Consider the following 16,143-nt stretch of genomic DNA (forward strand, 5'->3'; position numbering starts at 1 on the left):
TGGTTTTTCGGGACACCGGCTCGACGGGTGAAGGCGGAAATATTACGGACAAGAGCGGTGGTTTGACACGGTTGTCACGCAAACGCCATTTAGAGGCATCCAAAGGAAAAAGAAAGGTTTAACTCAAGAACCGCACTCCAAATAAATCCACTTTTTAGTATCAAACTGAAAGAGTTTCGTCTAAATCAAAGCGGGATTTTTTTCGGTCCGAAAATCGATTCGTTCATCATCGACGCCGCTGGTCTCGCAGTCGGTCACGAGACATACACTCATTCTCACGTCCGGGCAATTTCGGGTCTCCGATGAACCTTTTTTTTTCGGATTCCGGTAGGAAACCGGAATTGAACCTTCTCTCTGTGAGGCGGAAGCGCCGACCACCAGGAACCTAAAATCCCAAAGCCAAATTCAGCACTTTATTGAAATAATAATAAAAAGAAAAAAAAAAGAGCTTTTTCGAAATAGGACCTTTTATCTCGGTGTCCCTCGGGCGGATTTTTTTGATGGAATGACCCGACGTACCCGTCTGCGTTTGGCTCCCGGAAATAACACTTTACAGCGCTGGAGTAATAATGTTTTTACCCAAAGCCTGGCGCGCCAGAACATTAGTCGTCCTCAACGCAAGCATCAGTTAGCAAACTTCAGTATCGGCCTCGGCGCTTGAAGATCTCGCGGAGAGGGAAAGATGAAGAGCGAATACATCCAGACGGAGGGTCGTGGGTTGCACACTTTTCATGCCTTCGCGTTGTTTCTCCGGATATAATTAGGACGTCGCGTTTCCCGAGAACGCTTTACCTACGCCGATTCATTAGTCAAGTTCACACAATCACCGTAAGCCCGGATTTTAATTTGATTCGGGCGCTGATGTGAATATATAGGGCGGACGGAAAAAAGCGGGCGTGTTTTTTTTAAACGTCGTAGGGGTTTATCGATGTAATGAGAAGCCTAAGGAGTGTAAAGAGCCGGTGCGATTTACACACCAGACTTTGTCAAAGGAAGACACGGAATAAGCTCTCATTGAGACGGTTAGCGAGGAGCAGTCGTCTCCGGCTCTCCGGCTCTCCGGTTCTCCGGCTCCGGCGACGTGCAAAGCCTGACAATGCTAAAAGGGAGTGGGAGTGGTGTTGCATCCCGGCGTTGCTCGTGGCGTAAAGCGGTTTTTCTATATTTAGTCCCCGCGTGTTGTTTTCTGTTTGCTGCATGATATCGTGAGCATCACAAAGAAGAGGAGAGGAAGGGAAGATAAGAACACCTGCAGTGGATCATCTCTCCTCCTCCTCCGCGTTGTAGTTTTCAGGAAGGCTATTTCTCTCGTTGCCTGTTTTAGTCTCCGGTCATCAACCCAAAACGGCAACCGGACCAAAACGTGAGAAAACACAGGACGTCAAACGCCCGTGCAATTTCGGAGATTTATCATTTTTTCATTTCCCTCTTCCAGAGCTCCGTATGAAAACATCCAGAAGGGGTTTCACACTTTTGGAAAGAAACACAAAAGAAAAAAAGAAAAAGCCCCCCCCAACCCGCTTAATTTGTAGACAAATTATTCACCGCCGATGAGGGAGAAGGAGAGCGAGGAGTGGGAGGCAAGTTAGATAAACAGAGAGGAAGGAGACAAGGGGGTGACAAGAAAATAACAAACTGGAGAGGCATCAAAAGGGGGGCTGGAGAGGAGATAAAGGGACCCCGTTCACGGAGAGGAGGGAAAGAGCGGCGAGTACGGGAATTACGGAGGAAAGAGGGAGAGGGTGGAGAGGTAATTTTCTAAATGGAACCGAAGCGGCGTGATTTATTGACGATATGACAGCTCTAATATGACTATTACACGAGCGGGGAGGGGGCAGGGAAGGGGACGGAGATACTGTAGAGGGCACATGTCAGACGTGCAATCGGGTATCTTTAGGTAAATTAGTTTCTGAATTTTTTCTTTTACCACCTTCTCGTTCCCCTCCGCAGACGGAACGCAGCTGTTGAACACAGTTATTAGATTAGGAGGGAAAAATGAATGGCGTTTTCCTATTCACAAAGGAAAACATGCTCGATCTGCTCTGACTACAATTGGATCAGACGCCGCCTCCTGAAAAAAAAAGACAAACAAACAATCAAAAAAAATCAACTAATTCAAAATATACAAAAAAGAAATATAAAAAAAAAATATTATGTATATAAAAGAAAAAAGGGAAACAAATATGGATTTTAATTTGATAAAAGAAATATCCATCGCGGGTATTTCAAAAATACCGAAATTCTTCTTTTCCTTTCGGCTTTTCCCTTCAGGGGTCACCACAGCGAATCAACCTTCTCCATCTAACCCTATTCTTTGTATCCTCCTCTCTCACACCAACTAACTTCATATCCTCTCTCACAACATCCATAAATCTGCTCTTTGGTCTTCTTCTAGACCTCCAATTTCAGCATCCACCTCCAAAATATTGACTATCCCTCCTCTGTACATGACCCAACCATCTCAGTCTGGCTTCTCTGACCTTCTCTCCAAAACATCTAACATGCGTTGTTCCTCTGATGGACCCATTCCTGATCCTGTCCATCCTGGTTACTCCCAAAAATAACCTCAACATCTTCATCTCTGCAACCTCCAGCTCTGCCTCCTGTTTTTTTTTTTTTTTTTTTGGCATTATCATTGTATCTAGACCATACAGCATCGCTGCTCTCAGCAATGTATTGTCCACCTTTTTTTCATTTCTGTTGATATTCTCCCATGGCATAATACCCCCGACACTTTTCTCCACCAATTCCAACCTGCTTGAACCCGTTTCTTTACACAATTATACAGTTATATAATTACAGTTATCTAATCCTGTATGTTGTTCTTCAGAACTGATTCTCACCCATCAGTTTATTTACCGTCGCTCATCTGTCTTGGTCTCCAGCTGAGTGCGGCTCTTCGGTCATAAACAACGAAGGGATCCTTCTGTCTCCCAATTACCCCATGAACTACGACAACAACCACGAGTGCATCTACAGCATCCAGGTGAGCCGTCTCGCGTACACCAGTAGTTGAATTCATTCAAGCTTTTTTTTTTTTGTTGTTGTTGGCAGAAACCGCATCCTGTCTTTCTATCTATCTATCTTTAAACCATTTTAAACAGTTATAATTTTTTGTTTACTCCGGCTCTTCTAAGGCTAGCAGGAAACTTTTACCGTGACTTCTGCTCATTTATACAAAATCCACCGTTCCTTATTTCGAATCTGTAACACACGGTGATTTGCTTGAACCGGGATGAAACCAAACGCGGCTCTTTGAACGCGTGCGGTTTTCACCTCGGGCTTCGACAAAAAGCAGCAGGTCGAGGTTGATTTTTGCAAGAAAGCCAAATGTTGAGAGTCACACTGGAATTTTCCGTTGCCTTTTTTTTAGTTTTCAATCCACAGTGAGTCTTACTGAGAAAATAATAATAAAAAAAATGGAATAAATAAAAATGGTACATTGGTATATAGATTTTTTTTTATTTTCTTTTATTTGATATTTTAATGAATCCATCATCTAACCTTTTGCCAAACTCCACTGTGCATTGATAACCAGGTGCAGGCCGGGAAAGGGATCAATATTTCTGCGAGAACATTTCATCTGGCCCAGGGCGACATACTTAAGGTAAACACATCCATATATTTTGTAAATGTACATCGTCTCCTGCTTAAAGCCTGAAATTCGACGACGGCCGAGGCCGTTCGGAGTACAATTAGACCGTCTCAGTTTGGTAAACACTTCAACTCTCATTCTTTCCAGATATATGACGGTAAAGACAACACGGCCCAGGTCTTGGGCGGCTTCACCGGCACCTCGATGTTGGGCCTGACGCTGATTTCCACGTCCAACCACCTCTGGCTGGAATTCTACAGCGACGGAGAAAGTACAGGAGAAGGATTCAAACTGGTCTACTCCAGTGAGTTCAGACATTTAACCAGTAGACACCTTCTTTTCCACTTGACATCAAAATAACAATACCTCGGGTTTAGTGCCATGAACAAACATCTGTTTAGAACGAGTTTGCCTATTTGAAAATACCACATCCATATGGTATAATGTTAAAATGAAAGTGTGAAACACTCGAACAAAAATATTTAGCCTTTCTCTTGGAATTTAGAGCTCCCGCATCCTGTCAGGGAGCGGTTATGTAAACACGGATGGGGGGAAAAAAAAAACCCAGAATGCCATTTTTAGGCTTCAGACATCCAGTGTTGTCTCTGACAGCGCGGTGATATTCCGGGGAGTCGTGATGCTTTGTCAGGGAAATGCTAGCGCTCGGACTATTTATGGTATTTTTTTCGGGACGAATCATCAGGCGTTCCCTGAAACTAACCACCGACTCGTCGGTGCCGAACTAATCAAACAGTCGTGTCACGGAAACGCATCCATTTGAGGATGGGGGAATGAAGAGAATCTGTGAATTCTTCTTTATCGTCATATTAACAATGACGCAAACGCAATCATCCGATTTGAATATTTTATGATTATGTCTCCGGGACGCACGTTATATTGGTCGTTTGAGTCATAAGTGTATTTTAGCCCAAACCCGAACACGTACAGGGTGACGGAGTGGCCGATCCGAGCACAAGATTGTTGATTTTATAGTAAAACAGTGCAAAAACCAAAGCAAACTGCACACTAATAGTACAGAATATTATTTAACCTGATAGCTTGTGGCTCCCGTTGGTATTTATTACCGTTACAACGTGCTAAACTGCAGATTAATGTATATCCCCCGCTATGATGGCGCTGCTGTTAATGAAAATAGCACAATAAGGTTGGAGCGGGTCTGCATTAATTCGGGGGTTAAATACGATATTTCAGCTGCTGTAATGTATGACTAATATGGCGCATTTGCCGGATGAATTTAATCGGGAATAGTTCTCATTTATTAAACCATCACAGAAACTGATTGGAAACCCAACCATGTAAATCATCAGACGGAACTTGTCAGGTCGGATTAACGTCGCGTTCGGGAGCGACGAGTCCCACGTAGCGTGGAAAGCCGAAGGTGCGTTCGGGCGCTCGGTTAAAGCGACCCTCCGCCGCCGCCGCCGCCGCCGCCGCCGCCAGGTTCCGGCAGAGCCCTGCCTCCATTTGCATCGTCTCTCCTCCGTGCAAGTAAAGTGGCACATTAGTTACTTACTCCTCTGCGCCTCACTGTTCTCATTCTGATTAATGGAGTTGGTTTCCCATACAAACAAAAGGCCATTGGCTGAAAGCACATTGGAGCAGCATTTTTTGTTTGCGGTAATAAACCTTGGTGCCACACACTATGATTACAGTTATAAATATGCATGCTAAAACCCCAGTCGCGCTCTTTGATGAATAATGCACATCGGTTAAGTTTGACGCTCCCGATGATACCGCGACCAACTTTTTTTTTGATGGACACGGACTTGATGTCAGGATAATGTCAGCTCGCCTCCTGATATATAGACGGCGCGGCGAGACGGGTTCAAGGGTTTGGAAAACACACCGCGTGCCAGAAGCTACGGCGTCCCGACCCGCCGCATCTTCCAGGCGGCGCCATTGATCAAATCTGATTCAGACCCTATACGGATAAGCTATTTATCTACCCCCTTAACATCCAGCTCCCGAAAACGGAGCGTGTAAATAAACAGAATATATTTATATTTCCATGGCAACGGAGGTTATAGGGACTATGAAAAACAACATTAAATTGGATAAGGTGTGCACACGCTTGAGGATCAACCCTAATATCGGTGTGTCTCGTGTAGCCTTAACGCATCTGATTAAATCGGAATGAGGACTTCACGGGGTCCTGTGATATCGGTAAGCTCATAAACACACTCGCGTTCACCAAGTAGTGAGGGAATATTCTCTGCGCATCAAAAAGGCTATTTCTGATTTGATTTTTACAGTATTTCTTCTACCGTAGGGAGCGCCGCGGTAACACGTGAACGCAAACAACAAAAAGACTTTCTTTGTCTTCTTTCTTTCTTTCAGGCTTCGAGTTATCTCACTGTGAGGATCCCGGCGTGCCTCAATTTGGCTTCAAGGTCAACGACCAAGGTCACTTCTCCGGGAGCAGCATCACGTACAGATGCGAGCCCGGATACACTTTGCACGGAGCTTCAACGTTGAAGTGCATGACCGGTGAAAGGAGAGCGTGGGACAACCCCCTGCCCTCTTGCATCGGTATGTTGCTATAGAAACCTTCTTAAAACATGTCCCGTGTCACATTTCTATTCCTTTTTTATTCCATCATGTTTACTATTCTGAGGAGTTTGAATTGGCTTTTTTTTTTTTTTCACTGAGACGATGTCTTTCGATATCTCGACCCTTGTTTATCTGTCAGTGACCAAAAACCAAGCCAGGAAAAAAATCATGTCCCCTTTGCTAGAATCAAGCCATTTTTGTGTTCTCTTGCCATATATCTAATCTGAAAAAGAGTCAAAATGATATATAATGATTGTTAAATCGTTGTAATGTGTTCTATGCGTCTAACTTGCACGTTCTAGGCAGCATTAACCGCACCGACGGGCTAATTCTCCGCTAGCCTGTTCGATCGAACGGGCAGGGGTCGATTTCCTGCCGATCGCATTTTCGATTATCTCGGTATATCGAGAGCCGACGAACTTTTTGTAAGACTCGCTGAAAAGCCCATCCGTCCGGGGAGGGGGTTTAAAAACCTGGACACCGTCCGCCCTGTTGATCAATTTCCTGTCTTGACCTGGATGATTAGTTCCTTGTGAGCGGCGACCGCTCCTCGTTCCCACCATGCACTGCAGGAAAAAAAAAAACATACACACAAATCAAGCCTATTATACTCTGTCCTTTTCACTGGCTTTTTTTTTTTTCAAGTAATCCCAAGTAACAAATTGTATTTTTGGTACAAACTCACAGGCACATTTGAATCTGCTTTGTTTCACCACCAGCCAGTGTATGAACCGCTGCCATTTCAGAACCTTCAAAACTGTGATCAAATTGGATTTTCCTTCCCGGCGGTTCCATAATTACATTTCTAAATATTCCAATGTAACAGATTTTCTCCTTTTTTTTTTTTTTTAATTCATTATTCAAGGAGTGAAATTGACGGGTAAACACAAACCCGCCGGCTCTGAATATGGATGTCAACAAGTCAATAATGGCCATTATTGACCATTACAGTCAATTTCTTTATTCCTTTATGTGCAATTTCAGGGCCCCGGCCCCTCAGACAGACATGAAAACACATATAATTCAGGCTTTATCTGGAGATATTTTCAGCCGCCCCCTCCCCGATCCCCTCCAATAAGTACTCGGTTGAGTGATTGCGTCCTCTAATGAAGCCAAAGCCGATTTTCGGTCCCTACGCAGAACGACAACCGAAATGGGCGCTGCAGCTGTGCAACAGATGGAAGCCATAAGCATAACAGCAAATTTTAATGTTTTAAACCCCCGACTCTTTCACCCCCCCCCCCCCCTTTCCGTCGCCGCCTCTGAACCTTCTGATTTTGAATTCAGCTTAATAAGTCTCCCTGCCTCTCACTATCAATAATGAAAGACTCATATAAACCAAAGCTGATATTCTATGACTTTATATTTTAGCAGTGACATGCGATGACCTCAGCTAACCCCCAGTCTTAATACTATATTGCTTTTTATTATTAACCGTAAAGTTTTCTGCTTAACCCCCCCTCCCCGTCCCTTCTTCCTCTTTTTTTTTTTGATTTTTTTTTTTTTTTCTCCATTTTGCCCCCCCCCACCCTCTCCCATCCCTTTACTCCACCTCCTAATATTGCACCTATTACTCGAGATAATATATTCTAGTGTCGGAGGAAAGGGAGCCTGAGGGAGGATGAACACGGGGCGGCAGCCGAGGAGGTCGGGGTTGGTGGTGGGAAAGTGGACGGAGTGGAGATTGTGGAAATATATAACCAGAGGGAGACAAAGGAAGAGGGGAGGAATTATTTTATGTTATATAATGTGAAGTGATTTCTTCGCGGAGGATCGGTACTATGTCTCCCCTTGTTCTCCTCCGCGGCCCGGAGAGATTTGCAACGGTCGGAGGCGAGGCACGCCTCTAATCCATTTTACTTTGTTGTGTTCACTCAATCACTGGTCAGCGGCCGCCGAGGCGCACCTGGCGAATCCGATTGCCTCGATAAACAATGGCCGCATTTAAATCCCGGGCTTGTCGTACATCTTGTAACACTTAAATAATCCCGAAAGTGTACTCTCATACTTTATTCAGCGGACGGCGTGAATTAATCATAATCTAATGTCCGTGAAGGATCTCTCTCTTCCCTGTCACGGTTTACCCGGAGCGGGGTGATTCGGGGATGTCTGGCCTCGTTCGAAAAACTTGAAAAATATTTGGATATAATGTGATGACATGTTCCCGTTTTTCCTCCAGCCGAGTGCGGCGGACGCTTCAAGGGAGAATCTTCAGGGCGGATTCTTTCACCCGGATACCCTTTCCCCTACGACAACAACCTGCGCTGCACTTGGACCATCGAGATGGACTCGGGAAACATTGTTAGGTAACGTGCAGGAAGCCTCCCCTTTTTTGTAAATACTTTACAAAATGATGCGAGTCATTACGTTGTCCTTACCGTTAGCTAAAAAAACGTGTCTTCCCGTCTTCCTGCCAAGCAATCATAGCAATCATGATGATAGATTTGGCTGACTCTCTTTGGCCATCGTGAACACTGGCTAGTAATTTTACGTACTTCAGATCGGAATCCGAATCAGAAAAACTTGATTTGTCCACAAGGGGCAATTGGCGAGCAACATGGGGTAAGCACCAGTAAAGTTGTGAATATTAGGAATAATATAAAATAAAAGAATAAAAAATGAAATAAAATAAAATAAAATAAAATAAAATAAAATTAAATTAAATTAAATTAAATTAAATTAAATATTTATATATATATATGTGTGTGTGTGTGTGTGTGTGTGTGTGTGTGTGTGTGTGTGTGTGCATATATATAAATATTAATTACCGTACAAAATTTTGCAAACTGTAGGCAGTCTCGCTCTGCATTTATATAATACATAAATCAGGTATTTGGGGTCAACAGTCCAGAGCAGCGGAGATTGTGGAAAAGAGGTGAAGAAACGGGTTCAAGCAGGTTGGAATGGGTGAATAAGTGTCCGGGGTACTATGAGATGGAAGACTATCGGCCAGAATGAAAGGAAAGGTGTACAAGATGGCGGTGAGACCAGCGATGCTGTATGGACTAGAAACTGTTGCAATGACGAAAAGACAGGAGACAGAAATGGAGGTTGCAGAAATGAAGATGTTGAGGTTCTCTTTGGGAGTGACCAGGATGGATAGGATCAGAAATGTGTCTATCAGAGGAACAAATCATGTTAGATGTTTTGGAGAAAAGGTCAGAGAAGGTCAGACTGAGATGGTTGGGTCATGTACAGAGGAGGGGTAGTCAATATATTGGGGTTGGATGCTGAAATTGGAGGTCTAGAAGAAGACCAAAGGGAAGATTTATGGACGTCGTGAGAGAGGATATGAAGTTAGTTGGTGTGAGAGAGGAGGATACAGAGAATAGGGTTAGATGGAGAAGGTTGATTTGCTGTGGCGACCCCTGAAGGGAAAAGCTGAAAGGAGAAGAAGAACAACATATATCATGATATATCTACACTTATTGTGTTGATACAGTCTTACAGTCTGCATATATATATGTATATATATATGTAATAGTTTGTCATTTACCACAGGGGTTATGTTCCAGAACCAGCTGTGATAAATGAAAATCAGCAAAGTAGCGACCACTTTATTTCTTTTCCTTTCAGCCTTTCTCTTCAGGGGTCGTCACAGCAAACTACACACACCGACTCTCACACCAACTAACTTCATCTTATTATTTTATTATTATTTATATATGTTTCAAAGCTTTCTATCCCCTTTACACCATTATTAACCTTCCCGAAGATTCAGTGATGCCATAATGGCGGCCTACGGCAGTGAAGCTTCTCTAGCGTGGCGAGAAGTTGCGAGAATGTTTGGGCATTGAAATATGGGTTGAAATAATTCAATTCAATCAAACACGCCGAGCAGACATCGCACATCCATGTGAAACAGACATGGCGAGATGCTGAATGCGTATTAATGCCCAGGAGATGCGGAGAATGATGCTACGGTCGCTGAGCCAATCAGAACCCACGATACAGAACACCATGCTGTGGTTGGGCACCACCCTAGAAAATGTTTATTAAACCATGAAAATAATTGAAAGAATATATAAAATATATTTATATATGTGTGTGTGTATAAAAATATAGCATAAATATATATAAAATATATATTTGAATATATAAAAAATATATTATAAATATACACTGCTCAAAAAATAAAGGGAACACTTAAAAAACACATCCTAGATCTAAATGAATGAAATATTCTTATGAAATACTTTGCTCTTTACACAGTTGAATGTGCTGACAACAAAATCACACAAAAATGATCAATGGAAATCAAATGTATTAACCCATGGAGGTCTGGATTAGGAATCACACTCAAAATTAAAGTGTAAAAACAAACTCCAGGCTGATCCAACTATGATGTAATGTCCTTAAAACAAGTCAAAATGAATCTGTGTTGCTTCCTGAGTGGATTTCACAGAAGTGTGATTGACTTGGAGTTACATTGTGTTGTTCAAGTGTTCCCTTTATTTTTTTGAGCAGTATATATAAGATATATATTTGAATATATATAATATATATATAAATATGTCTTTGCCACAAAAATGTGTGGTATCGTGATCAAACTGATGTAAAATTAGATAAAAATCCTTGAAAGGTGCGAAAGGTGACCCGTGGCAGGGCGAGGGTCTACTCTATTTATATACCTCTATTTATTTATAGATAGATAAGTATGTAACTAATGGTTACCAGTGTAATTTTGGTGTAATACTTTGAAAGCTCAAGTGTGACACGTAAGACGCGCTAGCCAACGGTGTGATCGGCAGCGCCTGTCGGCCGGACGACAGTGTGTATCCCCATCCCGGGTCCGTGCCGCTTCAAACTCCCGGCCCCGCCATCATGTTCGTAAGTTATTCATTAAAATCGTCTTTCCGGGGATTTCTTTTTGAAATATTAAATCGCCAAAAACCAAAGAGTGTCATTCTCAACAAATTGCTCCTGAAGCTCAGGTTTAGAATAGCCCTTCTCGCCGCTCAGCTGTTTTCCCTCATTAGGAAGCTGATTATGGTTCATATGCACTTAAAAAGCTTTGACAATAGTCGTCTTTTTTTTTTTTTTTTTTTTTTTAATTTAATCCACAGCCTTCAGTTCTTGGCCTTCGACACGGAGGCCAGCCACGATATGCTGAAGGTCTGGGACGGCCCGCCTGAGAATGAAATGCCCTTGGCGGAACTGAGCGGCTCCCTCCTGCCCGAGGGGATCTTCTCCACCTTAAACACGGTCACTGTTCAGTTCGAGACGGATTTCTACATCAGCAAATCGGGATTCGCTATTCAGTTTTCAAGTAAGTGAGCGATGCCGTGAAGGCGAGGGCGTCGACGGGGATTTACCGTCCGGCGTATCAAATTTGATTCGCATTTCTGTTTTTCATAGTTCATAAGGCAGCGCGGTGGTTAGCTTAGCACTCCCTCGTCACGGCAGGAAGATTCCTGGTTCAATTCCAACACGAGGACTTTCTGTGAGAGGTTTTTCCCACAGTTTAGAAAAATCCCGGAGGTTCACCGGACTCCCCAAATTGCCCAGATGTTTGAATGAGCGAGTGAACGGTTGCACGTCTATATGTGACCCTGGGATCGATTGGTCCGGCGGACCCAAATTCCCACCCAATGACATCAGGGAAAGGCCTGCAGCCCCCTGCAGGGAAGAATAAGCACTTTAGATTTTTCCATTTTAAAGCTGATTTTAAGGGAATTTGCAAGATTTTTCTTTTTTCTGTGGATATGCAGCGGCACCTACCGAAAAACGTAATCCACATAATGCTTAATTACGATCTGCCGTCGATCACCAGAGCTGATATTTATAATACGGTGCGATATCGCTGTCTCGAGGTTGTTTTTTTTTTTTCTTTTGCTATTGAGTATTACCAACGGATAACCATTCTGACAGATGTATTCTCCCTCTTCGCTGCCCCTACCATCCCGTCTCATCTTCCCCTTTTCCTGTGAAGGCTCAGTAGCCACAGCCTGCAGGGACCCGGGAGTGCCGATGAATGGCAGCCGTAGCGGCGACGGCCGTGAGCCGGGGGATTCGGTGTCCTTTCAGTGTGACCCGGGATATGAGCTCCAAGGGGACGACAAAATCACCTGTATACAAGTGGATAATAGATACTACTGGCAGCCCAGCCCCCCTGTCTGCATAGGTGAGAGGTCCCACTTCCTGTTATTTATAGGCTGGGGAGGAGAAAAGATTTCCTGCGCGGTCGGCCGGAGGCGTCGAGGCCCGACATCCGTCTCAAGGACGCTCTTTTATTTTGGCCCGTCTGGAGCCCGTTTATAAACCGATGATGCTCGATGCTAAATACGGCACACGTCGTGTAACGCTCTCAATCCTGTGATTAGATAATGGAAATAATGGCGATCAATCATTTTTCATGAATATCACGTTGATGTGTTACGTCAACAGCTCCCTGTGGAGGGAACCTGACAGGTTCCAATGGATTTATTCTTTCCCCGAACTACCCTCACCCGTACCCCCACTCCAAGGACTGCGACTGGCTCATTGCCGTCAACGCTGACTATGTCCTCTCGCTGGCCTTCATTAGGTAAGCTGCTGTTTGACTTAAAAATAAAAAAAAAGGATATTTTGAAAATGATACCTCTTTGGGGTGTTTAAACACCCGTTGCTGAAGAATTCAATTTCTAATGATAATATTTCCCAAAGGGATTTGGCAATGAAGTAAAAAAAAAAATGTTCTTTTCGTTGTAAAAATGGTGGCAAAATGAAAATCGTGACGCCTGATATTCTGTGCTTGAAATTCCCATGTGCTTTTTTCCAAATTCTATCCGCAGTTTCAACATTGAACCGAACTATGACTTCCTGTACATCTATGACGGTCCTGATAGCAACAGCCCCCTGATTGGAAGCTTCCAAGACAGCAAACTCCCGGAGAGGATAGAAAGCAGCTCAAATACTATATACTTGGCATTTCGCAGTGACGGGTCTGTTTCCTACACGGGCTTTCACCTGGAATACAAAGGTAAAACATCCGACTTTATTTATAGATATACAGAGTGTTGTGTAGGAATCCTCCCATCACAGTCTGGTAGAGTGAACTGTGTTTGAGTTCCTTCAAGAAAGAGACACCTTATTAAATAATAACACTGTTTAGGGGGACCTTATAAACAAGTAATAATGATTAAAATAATATGTAAATTAAATAACAACAACAACAACAACAATAATACTAATAACAATAACAATAATAATATAACAACAATAATAGTAATAATGATAATAATAATAATAATGACTTAAAATAATAATAATAATGATAATAATAATAATAATTATTATTATTATTATTGTTGTTGTTATAAAATACCTAATATATAATCATTATTATGAGTATTATTATTACCACTACTATTATTTGTATTAGTATTATTGTCTACATAATAATAATTATGATTATTATTATTAGTAGTAGTAGTAGTAGTAGTAGTATTTGTGTTTGTATTATTCTGTGTTGCTAATAACAGCAGTCATAAAACTAATGATAATAATATGACTTATATGATTAGATACCTGTTATAGAGTATTAGTGACAGTGTCTGAAGGTGCTTCTTGTGGTGGTGATACGATTAGATGTAGAAGTACTTAAGAACAATAAAATTCTGCATTAATTCTTTTTTATTGCTACCGTGAAGTAAGTTGCCTGAAGTGTTTGCACCAGAGTCCCCACTGGATTAGCATCTGTTGAAATAGCTGTCTGTGTCAGGGGATCAGTTTCTGCGAATTTAGACGAGGAAAAAAAGAGGAATAGAGAAAAAGATGAACTTTGGCTTCATGTGGACTTGGGAATTAAGTTTTAAATTGATGTAGGATGGCTGGTAATCTTATGGGAGGCTGGACTAGCAATAATTTACAAAGTTCATGTAGAACAGATAAGCCCGGGGGATGAAGCTATCAGTCCTGTTCCAGCTTCAAATGCAACTAAGACAAACGGACTTTTACAACGGCCAGCGCAATGCCTGCCTCGTTCTATTACGGCTGGGGAGTTAATTATTATTAATTTGCCTCTTTATACATGTGCCTGTCACTTTTACTCTTTCTCATCCTCTCACTCATCTTTTCTTCTTTTTTTTTTTTTTTTTTTTTCGCCGTCCAGCCAAGTTGAGGGAATCGTGCTTCGACCCAGGTGTGGTGCTGAACGGGACGCGGCTGGGATCCGACTATAAGCTCGGCTCCACCATCACCTTCTACTGCGAAGCTGGATATGTTCTGCAGGTACCGATGGATGGATGGATGGATGGATGGATGGATGGATGGATGGATGGATGGATGGATGGATGGATGGATGGATGGATGGATGGACTGAAGGGACATCTGATAGATTGGGATTTTTTTGATTCAATTGAGTTGGTTGGTTCTCTGGATGATAAAGTTGTATCTTCACTGGTATATTTTGCTTCTCCTGCAGGGCTACTCTACCCTAACCTGCAGTATGGGAGATGATGGTAGACCCGGCTGGAATAGGGCTCTGCCTAGTTGTCAAGGTAAGATAGACCGTAGTATCTATAAACATTCGTGTTATGCAATAAATGTGTAAAATCCATCTGTACCTGAAGGTTAGTAGTCGCATCACCTCGTGTTTTCGCCGAGGAGTTGGACTTTCCTTCTCAACGGGAACCGCTCATTGTCGAGGAAAAACTCAAAACAACATCCAACGATTTATATGTTGGGGCTCATCAGGGACGCGGCCTACATTTCCCCAACAATTTTTGAACTTTGAAATTTTGTTCTCTTTGTAAAGCACTGTTAGGAGAATCCTTTCCCTCAATGTGTTACCGCCGAGACTCGTACCCATTTGGTCAATTGTATTTCGGTTGAAAAAAAATGAAGCGGAAACTGCGGTAATTGTACGACGGGCTACTGCAAGCGATGTTTCAAGGTCGTTGTCCATTTAGGCCACACATTTACACGTTGAATTTAACTCAGGTATTTACAATTTTTGGATCGTAATTTGGTACATCCCTTTAAATCCATTACTTGTATGCTTGGTAAAGGTAGTAGAGGCTGGATGACGATGATGGGATATACCAAACTGGAGTTTGGGGAAGGGGCATTAGATTATTTGAATTTTTTTAAGTACAACTTTAAACTCATAACGTGTGTGTGTGTGTGTGTATGTAACTTTGCCAAACATCCCCCTTCAGCTCCCTGCGGAAGTCGCTCTACAGGCTCCGAGGGAACCGTTTTATCTCCAAACTTCCCTCGAAACTACACCTCTGGACAATCCTGCGTCTACTCCATCGCGGTTCCTCGGGAATTCGGTGAGTTCGCGCACAGTTCAGTGGATCACATGGTGACATTGAACATGAATTGCTTTCATATGGCACGTGAGGAGTACTACTTGTATGAAAAAGTAAAGAGCAGACATTAATAAAAGAAGCCGTGAAGTATTCCTCAAAAGATTTTTAATGCAAGTACTGAGTAAGACAAAAGTGAGGAATTAAACCTTTGATCTGAATTTCTTTGAAAAGTATCCCCCGGATGTTATTTCAAGAAAAAAATATAGTGACACCTAAACTTGACTTTTAATGGTGGCACCTGAGTATTCCCCGATGGACTTTTTTTTTTCTTTTTTTTTTGTAAACCTTAATGAGAGTCAGCGGGCAGATTAAGGATGATCAAAAGACCCACGGTGGAGGTTCATTTCATTCCGGGTCGGGGTTTCTTCATTGAACGGGCATCTGAAAATGAGACTCTACTTTTTAATTTTTTTTTCCTTTTCTTTTATTCCTCAATATTGCCCATCATCAATGGTTTCAGGTGTTACTGATGTTTCTGAAGCTGCTTCCAGTGTTTGGTTTCCTTTCAGCCAAGGGGTATTACTGGGATAAGCCCCATATTTTATTTTATTTTATTTTATTTTATTTTATTTTATTTTATTTTATTTTATTTTATTTTATTTTAAATTTTGTTTTATTTTATTTTATTTTATTTTATTTTCCGCTCCAATTGATTTTTCATCCCATTTGGCATAAAAATTC

General features: G+C 42.3%; 1 protein-coding gene across 1 annotated transcript in view; it reads left to right on the forward strand.

Moving 5' to 3' along the window:
• The window catches only part of csmd3b (CUB and Sushi multiple domains 3b), a 110,262-nt gene that overhangs the window by 17,895 nt on the left and 76,224 nt on the right, over nucleotides 1–16,143 (forward strand). The window contains exons 8-19 of the mRNA XM_086178223.1: nucleotides 2,886–2,986; nucleotides 3,539–3,607; nucleotides 3,743–3,899; nucleotides 5,954–6,145; nucleotides 8,346–8,472; nucleotides 11,233–11,435; nucleotides 12,099–12,290; nucleotides 12,554–12,692; nucleotides 12,940–13,127; nucleotides 14,259–14,377; nucleotides 14,571–14,646; nucleotides 15,307–15,423. Of these exons, the coding sequence (XP_086034349.1) occupies nucleotides 2,886–2,986; nucleotides 3,539–3,607; nucleotides 3,743–3,899; nucleotides 5,954–6,145; nucleotides 8,346–8,472; nucleotides 11,233–11,435; nucleotides 12,099–12,290; nucleotides 12,554–12,692; nucleotides 12,940–13,127; nucleotides 14,259–14,377; nucleotides 14,571–14,646; nucleotides 15,307–15,423 (1,680 nt within the window). The remainder of the gene's footprint in view (nucleotides 1–2,885; nucleotides 2,987–3,538; nucleotides 3,608–3,742; nucleotides 3,900–5,953; nucleotides 6,146–8,345; nucleotides 8,473–11,232; nucleotides 11,436–12,098; nucleotides 12,291–12,553; nucleotides 12,693–12,939; nucleotides 13,128–14,258; nucleotides 14,378–14,570; nucleotides 14,647–15,306; nucleotides 15,424–16,143) is intronic.

Source organism: Fistularia commersonii, chromosome 30 (genome assembly GCF_037954325.1).
Source record: "Fistularia commersonii isolate RoL2024-O1a breed Wild chromosome 30, RoL_Fcom_v1.0, whole genome shotgun sequence".
Lineage (NCBI taxonomy): Eukaryota > Metazoa > Chordata > Actinopteri > Syngnathiformes > Fistulariidae > Fistularia > Fistularia commersonii.